The following is an 18,664-nucleotide window of genomic DNA, read 5'->3' on the forward strand; positions in this document are numbered from 1 at the left end:
CGGCATTCTTCTGTTTCAGGAAAGAAGCTTGTTTTGGTTTTACTTGGCTACCGCGTCAAGATGGCACACCTGCAGATAAAAGAAGGAGAGTTTACCTCAACGATATACGGCTTTGTAAGGAATAATGACAATAATAAACTTGGATCTTACATAATGTTTAGCGTTTATGTTTGTGACGACAGGGGTGTAATTGGAATTTATGAGTATGATGGCACTGGGAGATCTAATGGATGGTGTCGTGTTACTGTCGGTGTTTGTACTGTTAGTCGTTGTAGTGTGAGAACTTAGACTTTTTGAGTTCTAATTTAGCCTGTCTTATTATAGATCTAGACCTAGATATCTATACAAAGTACTAATGAACATGAAAGTTCAGTGGTGTACCACATAGATGTCGCAGGGAATTATTCATTTTCAAAGAGGATCATTATGCCCCAGACAGGCTAGAAAAAAGTGTCAGAGCTAGGAGACTTGACGGCGATTGTGTAGATTTCCGCGTTAAATTCCGATACTAGTTTTAATCGGCCTATAAGCCCTAAATCTAGAACTTACCATTAAACAGAGTAATCCAATCTAAAAATTAAATCCAATACAGAATATTGCCAAAAATGTTAAACAGAGTAATAAAATCAAATCCAATACAGATTGCCAAAAATGTTTTCCTTAAATTGTTGCTTCCACATATATTCTTGTAAATATATGAATAAAAGAGTTTGTCAGATGTCCCGTGTAGTATCGGAATTTAACGCGGAAATCTACACAATCGCTGACTTGACTCACTGACGGCATTCTCCGTTTTTGACCCCAAGAATACTGTACTCTTTAACAATGTCTGGACGGTGGCAGGGTCCGGTAGTCGAGGTCCGTAACCATGGCTGGACGGTATCACCGTCCGTTACGAAGTTATTATTGTATTATGGTACAGGCGAATATAAAAAGTACGAGAAGCCTTTAAAAATAGTTTGAAGTGGAAGTAAAAGATAAATGAATTCTTCGTCTAGGCAATGTTTTATTGATCAGTTTGACATAAATCAAGCGGTTTTAAAAACGTAATATATCGGGTCGCATTTCCTCAAACACGAGAGAATTACGCGGAAACGTGATTGTTTTATTTTTTTTGCATAGAGAGTTTAAAAAGAGTTAAATATTCAGTACCGATGTTTTATCCCCAGAAGAGAGTGATAGATTCGCTGCTATTGTTCAGTACGAGATGAGCAGTAATATTTCACTTGCTTGTAACAAGGGGCATGCCCCCCTGAATTTAACTTTAACCTCTATTTGATGTTTTGCAAGGTTTGATTGATATCTCGCTTGGCATGCATCATGTCGAAAAGTAATCAGTTAGAACCAGAAGTAATCGTTGGTGGAGCCAAAACCCATACTCCATAGAGTTAATCTACCATTGGATTATACCGACTTGTCTTAGGTTTGGATATTATTATTAAAGATTTGAAAAAATAATGGTGCTGGTAATTATAATCGTCAGTTTTAGCCCATTTTCTGTGCATTCATTATTTTTCTCTTAAAAAATGAAATGTTTACTATATCTAATTGTTGGTATGTTTTAGACTTTTACTCTCCCATCAACAAAGTTTACATCAATTAAGAAGCTGGCTGCCTGTCAGGGCCAGCCCAGGCTGTGAGGGATACAGTGTCCCAGCAGACAGAGATGTAACTCAAATAAATTTTAAATAAAAAACCCTCCCCATTACATTGAAATCGTACACTTTTTGCGTGTGACAGCAAAGTGCCTATTATTGCCTCATGACAGTAATTTATGTTTAAATTTTGTCTTTGTATGTTTGTTTGTGTTTATTTCAGTATAAAATTATTTGTTTACCAGTTGTAAATGTGAGAGAAGAGAAGATTATTTATTATATTTTATAAAGAAAGAAAAAGTAAGAAATTGAAAGAGACAAAACTGTATTGCCTTATCATTTATATCCATCTACTTTTTAAAAAATACCTCATCAGTTCATATTTTTGTCCTCATTCCTGTGATTTTGTACTTCTCTTTATTTCGTTTGCAGATTAAAGATCAAAGATTCAATGAAGCCGTTCAGTTACTTAACCATCAGCTTCAAGGTGAAACAAAGGTAATGCCATTGTTTGTGGTTGGTAAGGGAAGCCAAAAATATGGGGTATGAGGATACTGAGTATTTAGAATGAAAGAAGCATTTTTAATGAATTTTGAGTGTTTTGAAATAAAAATTAAAAATTATAATTTTTAAAAAATATTTTTTTTGGTGGTATCAGTTTTTCTAAGCCTTTTTCTGCTGCTATTGAGTGAAATAATTGCCTTTTTAAAAAATCAAATTTGATTTAAATTTTCTTGCTTGGACATCACTTGGTTAGTTTTTATGATTTTTTTTTTTCATTTTAGATTTGAAGGGATGGTGAAAAATGTAAATTTTCCTTTTGTTGCACATGATCCTTAACCCTATGACTGTCAGTGGTAAACTTGCACTGTGTCAGGAGGAAGTCTTAGGAACAAGAGTGCGCCTTTAGATGTAAGAAATGGAGTACATATTATGATTATAAATACAAAGACCAGAAATTTGGTATTGGAAACCAACTGGAAAAAGAAAAAGAGGAAGACCAGCTGGAAGCTGTAGAGGCACACTCAATCACCCAGGGCATGGATTTGCTGAAATTGGAAGACGTGGCCAGAGACAGACAAGCGTGGCGTCAACTGCTCTCAGCCTTATGTACCTGACGGTTAAGGGGGCGAGTAGTTGTAGTTTAATATTTGGTCGCTTTTTAGGACAAGCGGGTTAACCCAGATTTCAGGAATTTCCAGAAATCATGATCTACTCCAAAAGTGGACTTTGACCTATCGGAGAAGTTTGGTTTCACTGGTTTGTTTGGTTATAGAGAAAACTCTCCTTTTCTTTTAAAGAAACTGAACAAGGGACAAAAACTTTACCTTCTTAAGACAGCATTTTTCGGGATAGCCCCCTTGTGCTCTAAAGCGACCATATAGAGAACTCTTTGAAAAAGCTGTTATAACATATGCTGAAAAAAAATTTTAATTCACGATTTCGACTATTTAGCAAGTTCATGTGACAAGGTTTTATTTGAGCATTATATATATTATATATGTCATGTATACTGTTTATGTAGATGCCTAGACTACTTACTTTTGGTTACTTGTTTACTGGAATATGAGTAGAAGCATGGTAAGGATAATGATTTCTATTATGTCTATAACATTATTTTTATTTTTCAGAGCAGAGCAGCCCTTTCGCTGTTAGCTTATTGCTACTATCAGGTGCAAGACTTTGTGAATGCCTCTGACTGCTATGAGCAGTTGGCCTCTGCCCACCCAGAGGTTGAGGAGTACAAACTTCACTATGCCCAGTCCCTACACAAGGCTTGTTTGTATCAGGAGGCCATGAAGGTGGCTTGCCAGATAGACAACCCAAACTATCAGGGCCAGGTAGGTGGAGTGTATTTTGGAATAATTAGGACGGAAATTCCTAGTGGAATGATTGTAATACTTTTGAGCGAGCATGACCATATTGGAGAGGAGAAGGAGTAGGAGTCAGTTTTTTTAAATTTTTTTAGATTTTTAAATTTATCTTCTAATGTATTTATCTATTTATTTATTTTAAATTTTCTTTCTTTTTTGGGGGGGATGGGGGTGGTATTGTTGTGTGTGTGGTTTGTGGGGGGGGGGGTTCTTTTGCTCTTATTTATTTTTTTCTCTGACAAGGTTTATTTGTTTATTTTCCACCTTCACGATCCATACATGGTTGAAAGACCTATCTGTCAACTGGAACCCTTTGCCGTTTTTTAAACAAAATTTATTAAGGACTGGTGGATTCTTGTTTTTAGAATTTGTTCACTTACATGATTTTTCATTATGTTCTCGTTCCCACAGTATTTTGATTTTGATTTTCTTGAAAACTGATTTCAGATAACCAAGTTGCAAGCTGCAATTAAATATGGAGAGGAAGATTTACCAGGAGCAAAGGTTAGTGACTAAAATGCGCTTTGAGAGTAAGTCAAGTGTTTTCTTTTCATCAGAGGCATGATTTTTTAGAAAAGGTTATTATTGTTTTTGTTCACCTGACAGAGAGTGATTTCTTTTATGAAAGGTTTAGATTTAACTGCTTAGATTCATGTTTTTTCAATTTAGGACTTGTTATAAGCTGTGCTGCCTGTAGAAAGGATAGAACTATTAGTTGCTCATTGATTTCTTTTGGATGCTGGTCCTTGGATAAGTTGTTGGAAGTAAAAACAATTTGTTTTATCATTTTTTCAAAGTTAGTTCTTGCAATGTTGTGTGTGCATGAGCAAAAATATTCCATCAATAAAACATAATTTTTCAAGTGACTGTATTGTTCCCGATTTCTATTTCAGAGCCTTGTTGAGCAGTGCCCTGCTGATGATGCGGACACTGAAATCAACTTTGGCTGCTTACTTTTCAAGGTGAGTCTTGGAATTGCTAAGAGAAATACAGCTTGCCAATTCACTATTATTTTCAGCTTTATACCATTTTGCCTCTGTACCCTGTTCTTTTGAATGGACATGAAGGTGAGTGGGGAAGGGATGGGAAAAGGTAACTTTATCCTCATTATTCATAGATAACTCTTTTTTGCTCTGATTTTAACTAAATTTGACCTTACTGATTTGCTTGTTCTTTCTTTGATAAAATTGCTATCTTTTTATTACAGTTAAAGTGTAATTAAAAGAGACAGAAGGGCCTTTCACAAGGAATGTTTTCCTCTTTAAGAGAATTTTGTTGAGGTTTGATATATTCTCCTGGTAAGCAACCAACATTCTGTTTTAAGAGTTACACAAATGTGCCAGTGTTTTCACGATTCACGTTCTTGCTTTCGCCTGTTCTCCATCTTTCCTCCCTTAAATTATGAATGACTAAAATGCATGCCAACATGATTGATGGAACAAAATGCAGTAAAAGTTTCCTCTCACAGGACTTTATTGTTCATCATTGAATATCTTACTTCTCTATCAGGAAAAACGTTACGAGGAGGCGTGCGAGAAGTTCATGGGAGCTTTGCAAGTCCTGGGGTACAAAGCTGACCTGTCCTACAACATTGCTCTGTGCCACTACATGCTGAAACAGTACGCTCCTGCACTGAAACACATTGCTGACATCATTGAGAGGGGAATCAGAGAACATCCAGGTGGGCTCCCGTTGTCAGCTTAAAGAGTTAAAGAACTTTTTGTTTATAGGCTATCAGACTGGTAATTTTGAGGTTGTGGGTTCAAAGCTCAGTTCTGTCTAAATTGTGTCCTTGGGAGAGGCCTTTGACACGAATTTCCCCATTTGGCTCATTCCCATAGGAGATGGACGTTAATTTCAGAGGTCTGGCCTCTTAAATTACCTCATAGTGTTGCAAGAGACGTTAAATCCTTACAATTTTTGTTTGTTTGTTTAAGAAACTATTTAGATTAAATTTTACTGAGATTTTTGTGGCACTTGTTACCCAAATAAGTAACATTAATGCCAAAAAATAGAGTTGTTATCACTAGAGAGTAACATACAAAGAAAAGCAGGAGAGATAAGGACGATAAAGTTTGATAGAGAAGAAGGAGCAAATGGCACCAGAGCACCCGTCAACCACCCACCTAATGTTTACCTGATGTGATTACTTGCAGAGCTCAGTGTTGGAATGACGACTGAGGGCATTGATGTCCGCAGTGTCGGCAACTCCATGACGCTCCACGAGACAGCGTTGGTGGAGGCATTCAACTTGAAGGCAGCAATGGAATACCAGCTGAAGAATTGTAAGTTCTGGTCTTAGTGTTTGAGTCGTTTTACGAATTCTTGTGAGTATTATTTCTCTCAATAAATGATGGAGTTATCATAATATGTTGACTTCTTTATTTCACTAGTTACTTTGGATATTCCTATTTTTGTTTATGGCTTGTTGTTTTGGTTTTCTTTTCGATGTCCTTGATTTTTTTTAACACTTTCTAAGGGGGGGGGGGGGGGGGGATTCATGATTCATTTAGAGATTGTTTTTTCGGGGGGGGTTTTCTTACTTTTTTTCTTTCCTACTTTCAAAATTTCCAAGATATGAGAGGGATCTATACTATACTAACACTGATGTCAAAACTTCTGTTGTGATGCCTGCTTATATTGTGATTTGTGTGTGTGTGTGTGACCAGATGAAGCCTCAGTAGAAGCCCTGACAGACATGCCTCCCAGGTCAGAGGAGGAGCTGGACGCTGTCAGTCTACACAACCAGGCACTCATGAACATGGAGGGCAATCCCACACAGGGCTTTACAAAGATGCAGTTCTTGCTACAGCAGAATCCTTTCCCTCCAGAGACCTTTGGCAACCTCCTGCTGTTGTATGTAAAGTATGAGGTGAGTATATAATGTTCAATAAAACCTTGATAGTGCAAACTTGACAGGTTCAGAGAATTTTTTTTGTGTTTGGATTTTGTGCTAAGGGCAGTAGAAATGTATTGAATAAAGAGGAAGAAAAAAGGGATTTAAAATTCTTTTGTGGTAACAGGAATTTCGAGTTTAATGGCTTTTGTTAAGCAAAGTTGACTGTATACTTTTATCATTAGTCTCTGAGTGTTGTGAATCAATTCATGCACTCCTTTGCCAATGTTGGGTTAGTTGCTCTGATGCAGTAAATAAACAAAATGATTCTAATCCATTCATTACCTTTTTGTTCTCTTTCAGTACTATGACCTCGCAGCTGATGTTCTTGCAGAAAATGCTCACCTCACATACAAGTTCCTTACCCCAGTGAGTTTTGTTGTGTTTGATTTATTGTGAATAGGTAAAAGTACAGTACATCACATTAACATGAAATAAACTCTTATTTCGGATTTGTTCAGATTTCTGTTTTAGTAAAATGTTTCTTAAGTCATAATAGACTTTAGCTCAAATTTAGCACAGACGTCCTGTGGAACGTGTTTCTATAAAACATGATTGTTAATTTTATTTTTGTGAATATCTTTTGTTCAACTTTGCGTACATAGATTAGTAAACAAGTCCTGCTCCTTAAGAAATGAATGGTGAATTGTTTTTGAAGGCTGCAGTAATTTGTTGGGTGCCCTAAAAATTTAGTTAATTGAAAACTTTTGGCAGAAACTCGACATAGTTTTCTGCTATCTGTAAGATATAGTTTGTAAACCTAATTTGCTCGCCTCTGTCCAAGGATGCTATAGCTCTGAGTGATTTCTGCTATCTGTAAGATATAGTTTGTAAACCTAATTTGCTTGCCTCTGTCCAAGGATGCTATAGCTCTGATTGCTACATACTTCTCATAACATTGATGTTCTTTTGTCTGTTTGGTTTAACGATAACCCACAAAATGTTTTTATTGGTTTTGCATGTCTGCATTTTATTTTCTGTGGTCTTTTTTTCTCTTCTTTAATTTGATCATTTGTGCTGTTTTAATTTTTCAGTACATGTATGACTTTTTGGAAGCAGTAATCACGAGGCAGACATCTCCAGAAGAAGCATACAGGAAACTTGATGAAATGGCCACGAAACAGACAGAGACGTTAAGAAAGCTCACCAAACAGGTCAGAATGAGCATGTGTGATTTGTTAAAATTATGAGTGGGGTTATTTTGTGAATGCTGGCTTTTGTCTCCACAATTATTTATGTAGCTGAAATGGGATTTTGGCTTCTAAAAGATACTGGCCATTGAGGAATACAGTCAATAAAGGAAGATGAGAATTATTTATGACACTACAAGACCAAAGAAAAGATGATGGTAAAATATTGCAGTAAGATATTTTCAGAGTCAAAATCCATACCAAGGAGTACAATGAAAGATAAGACTGGGCCATTTATAGCTACTATTTCTGTACCCGAAACACAGATTTTGAGCTAATGGGTTCAAATTCTTTATCGACATTTTTGATTGAACTATATAGCATATTTTTTTCAGGTTTATACACTTTTGGATAAGACACACTATTCATGTGAGTAAGCTGTGTTTCAATGAAATTGAGAATATTTTGAAATTTCCTTTCAGGTACAAGAATCTCGGCAGAACCACGATGAGGAGGCGGTCAAAAGAGCTGTGAATGAGTATGATGAAGCCTTGGAAAGGTTTGTAGGGATTTGCTTGTCTATTTTTCTCCTTCAACAGTTTCCTTTTCTATTGTTTTTATCAATTCCTATTTGGAGCGTTATTTCTAATTAATGCTTCCAGTTTTCGCAGTATGTGTGGCAACGTATTGAAATCATGTGCTCGTCGAAATCATAGAAACTGGTCTTTCTCGGCCCATTGAGCAATTTTTGCCTTATTTTTTTTTTTAGCTCAACACCTTTTATGTCCATTTCAGGTCAGGTTTCTGAATGGATTTTACAAAAAAAAATTTGATGAAAGCCAGAATTGTAAATGTAAATTTGTAGTTTCCAAGGATGCTGGAGCTTAGGAAGTCTCCATGTTGACAAACACCTTGTCTACTTTGTCTCCCATAGGTACATCCCAATCTTGATGCAGCAAGCAAAGATCTACTGGGACATGGAGAACTACCTTCAAGTGGAAAAGATCTTCCGTAAATCGGTGGAATTCTGTAACGAGCACGACGCTTGGAAGCTGAATGTGGCACACGTTCTCTTCATGCAGGAAAACAAGTACAAGGAGTCTGCTGGCTTCTATGAGCCAATTGTGAAAAAGAACTATGAGAATGTAAGTCCGTCTCAAGTTCCTTTAATATTTCTTCCCTTCTTTTTCCATATTGCTTTTATCATCAATTATCAGATTCTTTGCAAATGAAAAACATATTTATTGGTGTTGATTTTACTGGAAATTCTGTTCTCATACCCAGACACTCTTGTTTGTGGGTGGTTGGCGGGTGGTCTGATGTGGTTTACCTCTTCTTTGTTACTAAACATCTACCGTCCTTATCTCTACTTCTCCTCCTTTTCTTCCTTTGTTACTCTCAAGCAACTCCTCTAATCTTTGGCATTTATATGACCTATCTCTTTGTGTTGCACGTGCTGTAAAACTCTTACTAAAATCAAACACTTTTTTTTTCACAGCTGCTCAGCGTCAGTGCAATCGTGTTAGCCAACCTGTGTGTCTCCTACATCATGACCAGTCAGAATGAGGAGGTGAGTGTTTAGCCTTTGTTGTAGCCAACAATCATTTTGGTGAAAATTGCAGGGTTATGAATTTTTATTTTTTAGGTATGTCACCATCAAAGTTTTTTTTTTTTAAAGATGTTATATTGCAAATATGATGGGTCTAACTTGCGTGTTATTTATTTCAACATATGGAGGTAATTTGTGACAAATTTCAAATCCTCAAGATTATAATCTAAGCTTTACTACGGTATCCAAAATTTTAAAAATCGGTCTATGGACAAAGAAACTGATCTGCGAGCTCCTTAATAATGGACTGATTATGAGTTGCTCAGACTTTTCTTTTGACTGATTTACAATTTCATGGATATGTACTGTACGTAGTTATTATTTCTTGAGTTTGTTCTAAGTAACGTGTATTGTCTGCCATATTTTTTTTAACAGTGCGATGCTAAATGGTATTTTGCAATTTTGCTGAAACTCTGAGGTTGTCTAATAATATAGGATTTTTCAATTGTGCAGAGCCCTCTACTTTTGGGTTTTGTTACACAATCTTCCTTTTTTTTTGTTATTCACAGGCAGAAGAGCTGATGAGAAAGATTGAAAAAGAAGAGGAGCAAGTGGCCTATGAAGACCCTGACAAGAAAATATACCACCTGTGTATTGTCAACCTGGTCATTGGGTATGCTGAGATGATATTTTCTTCTTCCTTTTCGTTTAATTAATGTCTTTTTTAAGGTTCCTTAAAGCAGCTTGTACAAGGTGTGGACAATGACCTAGTGCCCCAAGCACCTGTGTATGAGATGTTTGTGTATAAGTAAGGAGGATAATAATGGTCATTTGGTACTGGGCAAAGTAAGACAGACAGTCAGAAACAAAAGAGAAAGAAAAGAAGAAGAACCTACCAGTAGCACCCTTCAATGTTCCACCCTTTGTATGAAATGAAAAAAGGAACTTCGCTAAATGTGTTTATGTCAATTGTTAAAGGTAATTATGTTTATGGTGTTTTTTTGACCAGCTAGTGGTTTTTAGAAGCTGAAGCAACTTTTTAAAATCCAGTGGCTATAAGATTTGGCTGCATGAAACCATGAGAAATGATGCTGGGAAAAGGTCCTGTTGGATACATTATTGTGAATTAGATTCTGAACATTTGGTTGATGAGAGAAAATGTTTTTTACCCCCTGCATGAACCTACCCCCACCCCTACTCTGTGTAATTTTACATTTCTCTGGGTAGCTATTTTGAAAACTTGTTTTTCTCTGCCTCTTGTATGTGGTATGACTTGAAGTTAATGCTAGATTGTGGAATCAGTATGTTGGATTTTCTTAGCTTTTCCAGTAGTTAAGTGAATTTCCGACCTTTCTGCAATAAAGCACTGGCCCGTTCCTATTCTTCCTGCCTGAGTTTTTTAAATTCCAAGCCAGGTTTGTTTGTAATGTTCCCATTTTCAGCATATTAGGACTCCACCTTCCTCTTTTTCCATCTACTTAGAAAGAAAAAAAGTGCCCTCTTTCATTACTTTCAGTAAAACAGCTGCAAATCTCTGTTGTATTGAGTGATGGTTTGTGCTTTTTAAACAAATTTTGTTTCCCAAAGTAAGCACAAGTTAGGCATCTCCCATGTAACTGTCCAATAGAGTATTGGGTTTGTCTTCTTTTTTTTTCTTTTCCCTAGAACCCTGTTCTGTGCCAAAGGCAACTACGTGTTTGGCATCTCTCCTGTAAGCTGTCCTATAGAGAATATATATTTTTAAAATCTCTGTTCACCAGAACCTTGTACTGTGCCAAAGGCAACTACGAGTTCGGCATCTCTCGGGTCATCAAGAGCCTGGAGCCGTACAACAAGAAGCTGGGCACAGACACCTGGTTCTATGCCAAGCGCTGCTTCCTGTCCCTCATCGAGAACATGACCAAGCACATGATCATGATCCGAGACTCGGTGATCAACGAGTGCATCCAGTTCCTGGAGTGCTGTGAAAGTAAGTCCCTGCGGAGGTTTTTTGTTGTTATTGTTGTTGTTGTTTTTTAATATGAAAGTGTTTTTATGCTCTCATCCTTACAATTTACATAATTTAGGAAACAGTTTTTGACCATGCCTGCAAGGGCCAACCCTGGCTGAGAGGAATAATATAAGAGAAAGACCGACATACTCAATAAAAATTCTACCCTCATGAGAATCAAACTTGGGTCTTCTGTTTGCGATGGGGAAGCACATAATCACTACACCACAGATGCTAGTCTGTAGAGTTTTGAGCATCGTCTATCTTTAATTCTTTCATGTCTCGACTCTCGTCATACAAGAGGGGTTCCCAAGTTTGTGCCGTGCCATGCTAGTGTGTTGTAAAGCTGACAGGTTGAATGTGGTTTTGAGAGAGGCATGTTACCAGACTTGTTTTATCAAATAGAGTAGACATGCTATATATCAAAATAAAGATTTAAAAAATAAAATACAAGATTGTGGCAGGAAAAAAAATATAGATTTACAGAGTATGAGTTGGTAATGTGTATTTGTTTAAAAATTTGAATTTGATAATCATACCAATGATAAGTTTTAACAAACAAATAATGTTACTGATTTACTTCTATTGTACCTCTGGGGAAGCTGACTAAAGCAAATACTGTCTATCATCATCATTGCCTTTCTCTCCCTGGATCAGAATATATAGACCACAAACAAACACTTTCCACCTTTCCCTATCCTGGGCTAGTCACTTGATGTCACTCCATATCTTCCCACTTTTCTGTACTTCCATTTCCGTAAATATTATCTTAACTCCTGTGGTAATATACAGTTGCTTCTGCTTCTTCCAGTGTACGGACGTGACGTCAAGGCCATCATTGAACAACCCCTGGAAGAGGAGCCAATGCACCCAGGCAGAAACACCGTCGCTTTCGAGGCCCGACTTCTCAAGTCTCTTCTGTTGCAACTGAATTAACTTATTATACATTTAGAATTATCATTGCTTAGGGGTGCATGTATACCAAGTTTCATGTTACAATCCCTGGTTGCATATTTTATACATTTTAGCCTGAAGAGAAGGAGATTTTCGGAGGTTTATGAAGAAGAGGTTTTGTTTTCTTATAAGTGGAAGAAAAATGTTGTGAGATAAACCAATATGTTAGCAGTCATCCCCAGTACACAAGCTCATATAAAGACTTTTTGATTAATAAGAGTTTGTTTTTGTGGAGATTTCTGTAAAGCTAATGTCAAGTAAAATCATATTTATATCAAACTTAGTTTCTTTTCTGAGGTGGGAGGCATGGTACTGCAGTGGAAATTATTTCTGTAGCTAGGATTTTACATGTGTAAGCTGTGAGAATATATGACAATACATTCGTTCTTTAGTTATTTTCTCCAAAATGACTCCTGATGGTTTTCATTGTTAGAGAGAAAAAAAATCCACCAGCACTTAAGATTATACGAATTGTAAACACATTCTTTGAGGTATGTCTACATCATATCTTTTGAAGTCCGTCCATGGTATTTGAAGTTACGTTCCTGATTCTGACTGTGATAAATACATGTATTTCCTGAAGTCTTTTTTTTTTTTACATTGACTACAAAGTTTGTAATGACTTCAGAATAAATGTTATAACTATACTGAACCGTTACAGTGTTTTCATTAGTCTTTGTGAAAATTGTGATATTTGTCTGGTACACCTGAAGTTTTGCTGCTTTGTGTTATACTAAGCGATATGACTATAGTAGAACAATTCCCTGGACTCCTGGTCTCTTTCACGTTATTTGTTCATTACTCTTGAGAAATGCGTTACAGAAATGTCAATGACCTCATGGTTGGTGGTGCTAATCTCTTTCCCTTTTTTTAAAACTAATTTTGAAAACAATTTTTTTGTGCATAGTTGGTTTTGTCAGTGACCATTACAGTCTTGAGATACAGATTCTCATGCTTTCTTTAGAAAAAAAACAAAAACAATAAAAACCCCAAAGAAACAACATTATAACGAATAAAATTTTATTGGACACGCATACATCAAAGTATCACTTTGTAGAAGGAAAAATAAATTTGTACATAAAAATCAACTGTAAAGGTTGTTTCAAAAATGAATAAAATTCATATTTTAAGAGAGAGCAGTAAAGTAAACGAATAATAATGTAAACTTGTATATATGTATATGTTTTAAAAATTATTGTATATTCCAGCAGAAAGGATAAAAATATAACTTGAGGAGGAAGGATCCGATGCTTGACGTTACAACAATATAATCATTATGCTTTATCACAACAAAGAGAGTATTCTTAAACTCGATGCTAAATATGTATACAGTAAAACCCTGATAACATATAAACTTCACAAGCAGTGAATTTCCTTTTGTTAAAAGCAAATTTCATATTTCAGGAAGTTGCAATGCATGGTAGAAAGCGTAGAAAATAAAATTTGGTTTGAAATCCTTTTATGGTGACGAATGTTGTTTAACACAGCTTTGTGTTAACCCTATCCATAGGCCTGGGGTCATTTTGTACCCCAGGGTTTTCATTCTTCACATTTTAGAATACTTCTAGGGCGAAGCTCTCTTTGAAACTTTCAGTATTTCTCAAAATATCATTTTGACAGACTGCTGTGCAAAGCGTACGGATCAGATTAACGAGTAAATTTCCTCTTTGGAAAGTGGTGGCACAGAGTTCCCCCTGTCGTATGGATACGATAGTAAAACATGACGTATGGATAGAGTTAAGCAGAGCCTACTGTACTTTTCTCTTTCAGCTTGAGCTCCCCCCTTCCCCCTCCCCATTTTGCCTGAGCACTGAGAGGGCTAAATAGGCTCTTCTTACATTCTTGAACCTAAAACCAGAATAAATCTGGTCTGAATATAAGACAATGCTGCACATCAGAATGTGGAGTGCTGGATGAAAAATGCGAGAAAAGACACTGTAGTAATTTTTACATGCAAATAATGAAACAAACTCGGAGAAAGCAAAGTAAAGAACGGCAGAGCACAGCATAACAACGCATTAAGGAATGAAAACAAACACAATTTTGATCTGTCTTCTTGGAATTGTGAGGCACAGCCCCTCACACTGAGAATAACATTTCTAATTCTAATATTTCAGTTTACTGATCACTCTATGAGGACCAGTATCAATAAATGGAACACAAATATCCATCTCATGAGCATGTACAATCATGGTCTTCTGCATGGTACAATCCATATTATATATATTATGTAAATCCATAAATGCTAATTTTTTAAAGAAAATGGACCCAGGCAGGCACTATGCCTCCCTTTATAAAAAAAAAAAACACCCTAAAAAACAAATCCACATTTTGAATAAATTTACAATGTAACTTAATGATATCCTGATTTTTTCTTAAACTAGGAAAACCATCACATGAATTCAGCATTTATACACTTTCTTACTCTTGAAAAGTAAATGAATGGAGCAGAAGTTCAGTTTACACAAGACTAGCTAATGTTCTGCTTTTTATTTCGTGAATCATGTATCTTGCATCTTTTTAGAAAATATATAGGTTATTTTTAAGCCCCCATCAACACAATTTAGCCCATTTAGGAGGCAGGCTTTAACCCTGCCTGTCCGGGCCAACCCAGGCTGAGAGGGATACAACATCCCAGCAGAAAGTTGAGTAACACCCAAAAACTTGAGAAATATTCTGCCAGCTCGAGAATTGAAGTCGGTTCTCCAGCGTTTGACAGTGAAGCACCTAACTACTACACCGCAGATGCTATGGTATCTTGCACCAAGCCACGCTGAAGAATAACACAGAGTTGAAGTAGAAGCTGAATTTCCCAAAATGAAATCCGAGAATACATGGATACATGCACTTCTAGGGAAAAATGGTTAGGGAAACTACAGATCACTCTTGGACGGCAATTCTTTTCATACATCATGTGTTGCCAGCACTAATTTTTACAATTCATCATGTCCTTCTGCAATCGGTCTGGGCATTTTGAAATTACGGCCTGGCATGACAGTGAAACCGTGGGACTCTGAATCAAAGTGTAAAATCGCATCCTGCAGAGAAAAAGAAAAAAGAAACAACAATGAAATGTGAGGGTGTCAGGGAAGTTGCAGGGTGTCTTTCTTTCATCTTATTTTTCACTTTTACCAGTCTAATTAACCCTTTTGATATAAAGCTTTTTGCTTTCCCTGGTATTGTGCAAATCTGTGATGTACCAGTTACCGCAATATGGGATTGAAGGGGCATAAATTAACATTTAAAAATCAGCTTGTCTTGTAGCTTTGGACATGATACAACATTTTTTTTTTAAAGCATGCGTTATGTTTTTACTGGGGTAACCTCTTAATTCACCCAGATGCTGTTTTCTTTTAATACCAGTACATATTATGATAAATAGAGAGTTAGTGAAACCAAGCCACAAATTTGCAGACATGTCACCCATGGACCTGGTACTTCTTTGATAAGTTTTGCCCTTCTGGACAATCTGCCATAGCACGGCAATTTTTTTCCTTTTCACTGGCCATTTGGTTCTTTCAAAATTTTACTTCATTCTTGGATCGAAAGGTCATATCATGACATTCTCCTTAGCATGCTTCAAAGACTACAGTGGTTGAGAAATAATTGTAGCACAGCATAACGGTCGACTTCGTTGAAATGGTGATTCCTCTCTGTGACTGTTTCCACATAGATCACAGCAGCATCAGTCCTGAGCAATGATCTTTAGTTTTTTCTGTATTCAGCATACGCTTTTTCTCTATGACTGTGCACAAATTAACAGTTTGGGACAACTAAAATATGTAATGACATCAGCACAGAAGATAAGAACTTACCTCTTTATCTTCATGAGGCTTTATCTTGTGCGAGATACCAGCACAGAGACGAGTCACATCAAGACAAAAGTGCTGCACAAACTCCAAATACGTAGATCTCTTGGACTGGCTGAAGTACTTGACCAGTTCTCTTTTCAGCTCATCTCCATGTTTTTCTAAAAGAAAATAGGAAAGGCAAGAATGAAAATAAATATTTGGATTAAACATAATGTTCAAGTAAGTAGATAAGTATGGGATTAACACCCCTTTCAACACTATTTGGAGTTATGTAAGAGGTGAGACCTCCAAATTTAACACCCGTCTCTGATAGAACCGAGCCAATTGGGTTGAGAGCCTTGAAAACTCAAAAAAATAACCCAAATTCAAGAACACCCAGCCTGGGATTCGAAACAAGATCATCCGTTTTGTAGTCCAGCATGATACCAACTGAGATAACGGAGCACCCATAATAATGGTACAGACAGGAAGTAAACATACCAAAGAAAACAACGGAAGTAAACTCATTCTAAATAATAATAAAAAGTTGAATGTGATAACAAAATTTTTATATTTTTACCAAATTTAGTAAGATTATAAGGAAAAAATAAGAATTCATTGCATTATTGTACCAAAGCTTATCGACTTTGCATTTTAACTGCATACCAATATAGGTTTTTTTATGAATAACATCTTTCGAAGACTCAAATACAATTGTAAATTATACTAAAACGCTTGTAATAAAAGAGATGAAAGAACATAATCTACCACAAAAAACAGAGTGAAAAAAATATTTGCCAACATATACAACTGAGACAGTGAGAGCTTCTAAGTAACACAACCAAAAAACTGCCCCAAAAATTTTACTTTTCTAAAACTTACTTTTGATGAACTCGCAGACCTTCACAATCCTCTGTGGCTTGTACTCTGAAATGCTGAATCTATGTTCCTCGCAAACCTTCTCTAAAGCTTTCATTACTCTTGACTCAGTGTTTCCTGTGTCTCTGATGAGCATCTGATCCAAAACTGGAAACAATTCAAAAGAACGTCAAATGTACTGTACAGCTTGAAAAGTACATACACAAAGGAAAAGAGTGTACAGCACTGGAGGAATTCTGACGAATGAGAAGACTGTGGGAAAGTGGGTTTATATAAAGGCATGAATGAAAAATGTAATAGGCCTACAGTTTGTCTGAAAGAAATCAAGTATAACACGCTAAGAACTTTCCAGTGTATGTCATATACTTCTTCCTACTACCGATCTGTTATTCCTGACAATCATCTTGCCTTACATTCAATTTGAAAAAAACAAAAACAACTAAAACACCCAAATTCCAATAAATGCTGGAAATACAGTTAAGTTTATAAAATTAATAATAGCATTTGTATAGTGCAAATTCCCGCTCAACAGCAAACTCTGTGCTTCACAATCTATACTATTACCCCAGCAGATTTGAGACCATTCTGAAACAACCTTAACTTCCTGGGAAGCATACAGAGCAAGCAGCCTATTATAATTATAGGTGCTAATTACGCTAACATACTGACAAGATCTTTCACCATCTATGGCGGGTACCCATTCCCACCTGGGTGAAGTGAGGAAAATTCGTGTAAAGTGCCTTTCCCAAGGACACAATATCGGGCCCGTGGCTCGAACCCCCAAACCCGCAACCTCACGATTACGAGTCCTGTAGCCTAACCACTAGGCCACCGACAAAACAATGGACAAAACAATGGATTTTTAAAAACTGTTAGAAATCTGGGTTACCTTTCACAGTCAGCTCACATCCACTGCACCGCAATTCTGGAAATAGAATAAAACAAAAATAATTTGTAGGTAAAGTAAGTGCCCCAGAGACAGTCGAAACACAAGAGTTTTATATTAAAAACAAAAAAGGGCTTAACACTTATCGAAAGATGTTATAACGGTTCCAAGTACTGTTGACATGTAGGCCAGCTTTAAAACAGCTCAGTCCCAAGAAAATTGTCATATAACTCAAGTCCTTGGTTAAAGCTCAGGCCTACAGTTTTTATCTTCAACTCCCATGTTCGGCAAATTATATAAAACTCATAAAATGAAGGGTGTCTGAGCTGAATATGGGCAAGAAAATATATTCATGTGAAGTCCTTATATCTACCTAGTCAATCTTAAGGCCTCTTTCCAAAAAAACTGTCTATGTTTTGTTAGGTTATTGTTAACGTTATTATTATTATTGTTATTATTATTGTTAGATATTATTATTCTATTAAAATTCTAAGTCTATCCACAAGATTCCATATTATACAACATTATAATTATAATTATTCATCTAGATTCTAACTGCAGGCTCTTAAACTTCGTTTATGCTCAACAAAAGAAGACAAAATATAAAAAAATATTTATATTATTAAATAATTGTTGGTGCATGGTTTAGGTAAGTAGCAGGTAGAGTAATAGTAGGGCCTATTAACTGTAGTTTAGTTATATCATACATGATAAATATTACAGTGAAGCAGTTAAATTCGTGAATCACAAATTCACAAATATTTCAGGCTCAGGCTTTTCTTACCTTTAGGCATTTCCTTGTAAAATGCATTGTCCCCAGCGATGAACGGACATAAGTACACTAGTAAAAGTATTAGGGGCAAATTCACAATCGACTGTCTTGATTGAAAAGCCATGATTGAAAGTAGTAACCAAAGTTGTGGATTTCTTGTGATAACCTGTACGAACGACGGAAGTACACGTAAGCTTTTAGCGTCCTTTTACCGGAAACGTTGTTATGGGTCAGGGTAGGTCATTCCCGAGAGAAATGAACTCTTCTGGCAGTAAAAAGTAAACTATGTTATTTCCCTTGTTCCCTTGTTCAGTGTTTTCAGAAAAGCGAACCTCTCTCTCTCTCTCT

General features: G+C 36.3%; 2 protein-coding genes across 2 annotated transcripts; one reads left to right on the forward strand and one right to left on the reverse strand.

The window, feature by feature from the left end:
• On the forward strand, window positions 1–12,646 carry LOC101850811 (tetratricopeptide repeat protein 30A). The gene is made up of 16 exons (XM_005100957.3): window positions 1–114; window positions 2,028–2,093; window positions 3,227–3,436; window positions 3,917–3,973; window positions 4,363–4,431; window positions 4,979–5,150; window positions 5,626–5,754; window positions 6,139–6,341; window positions 6,669–6,734; window positions 7,400–7,519; window positions 7,978–8,054; window positions 8,430–8,640; window positions 8,994–9,065; window positions 9,614–9,717; window positions 10,805–11,013; window positions 11,846–12,646. Exons 1-16 carry the CDS (start codon window positions 61–63, stop codon window positions 11,968–11,970), a joined length of 1,944 nt encoding a protein of 647 aa, XP_005101014.1. The 5' UTR covers window positions 1–60; the 3' UTR covers window positions 11,971–12,646.
• A 1,387-nt stretch (window positions 12,647–14,033) lies between these two features.
• Window positions 14,034–18,523, reverse strand: LOC101851047. The gene is made up of 5 exons (XM_005100958.3): window positions 18,329–18,523; window positions 17,548–17,583; window positions 16,662–16,805; window positions 15,804–15,958; window positions 14,034–15,026 (listed from the first exon to the last, which is right to left on the reverse strand). The coding sequence occupies exons 1-5, from the start codon at window positions 18,438–18,440 to the stop codon at window positions 14,922–14,924; spliced, it is 552 nt and encodes a 183-aa protein (XP_005101015.1). The 5' UTR covers window positions 18,441–18,523; the 3' UTR covers window positions 14,034–14,921.
• Window positions 18,524–18,664: the final 141 nt, after the last annotated feature.

The sequence above is a fragment of the Aplysia californica genome, unplaced genomic scaffold, assembly GCF_000002075.1.
Source record: "Aplysia californica isolate F4 #8 unplaced genomic scaffold, AplCal3.0 scaffold00266, whole genome shotgun sequence".
NCBI classification, from domain to species: domain Eukaryota; kingdom Metazoa; phylum Mollusca; class Gastropoda; order Aplysiida; family Aplysiidae; genus Aplysia; species Aplysia californica.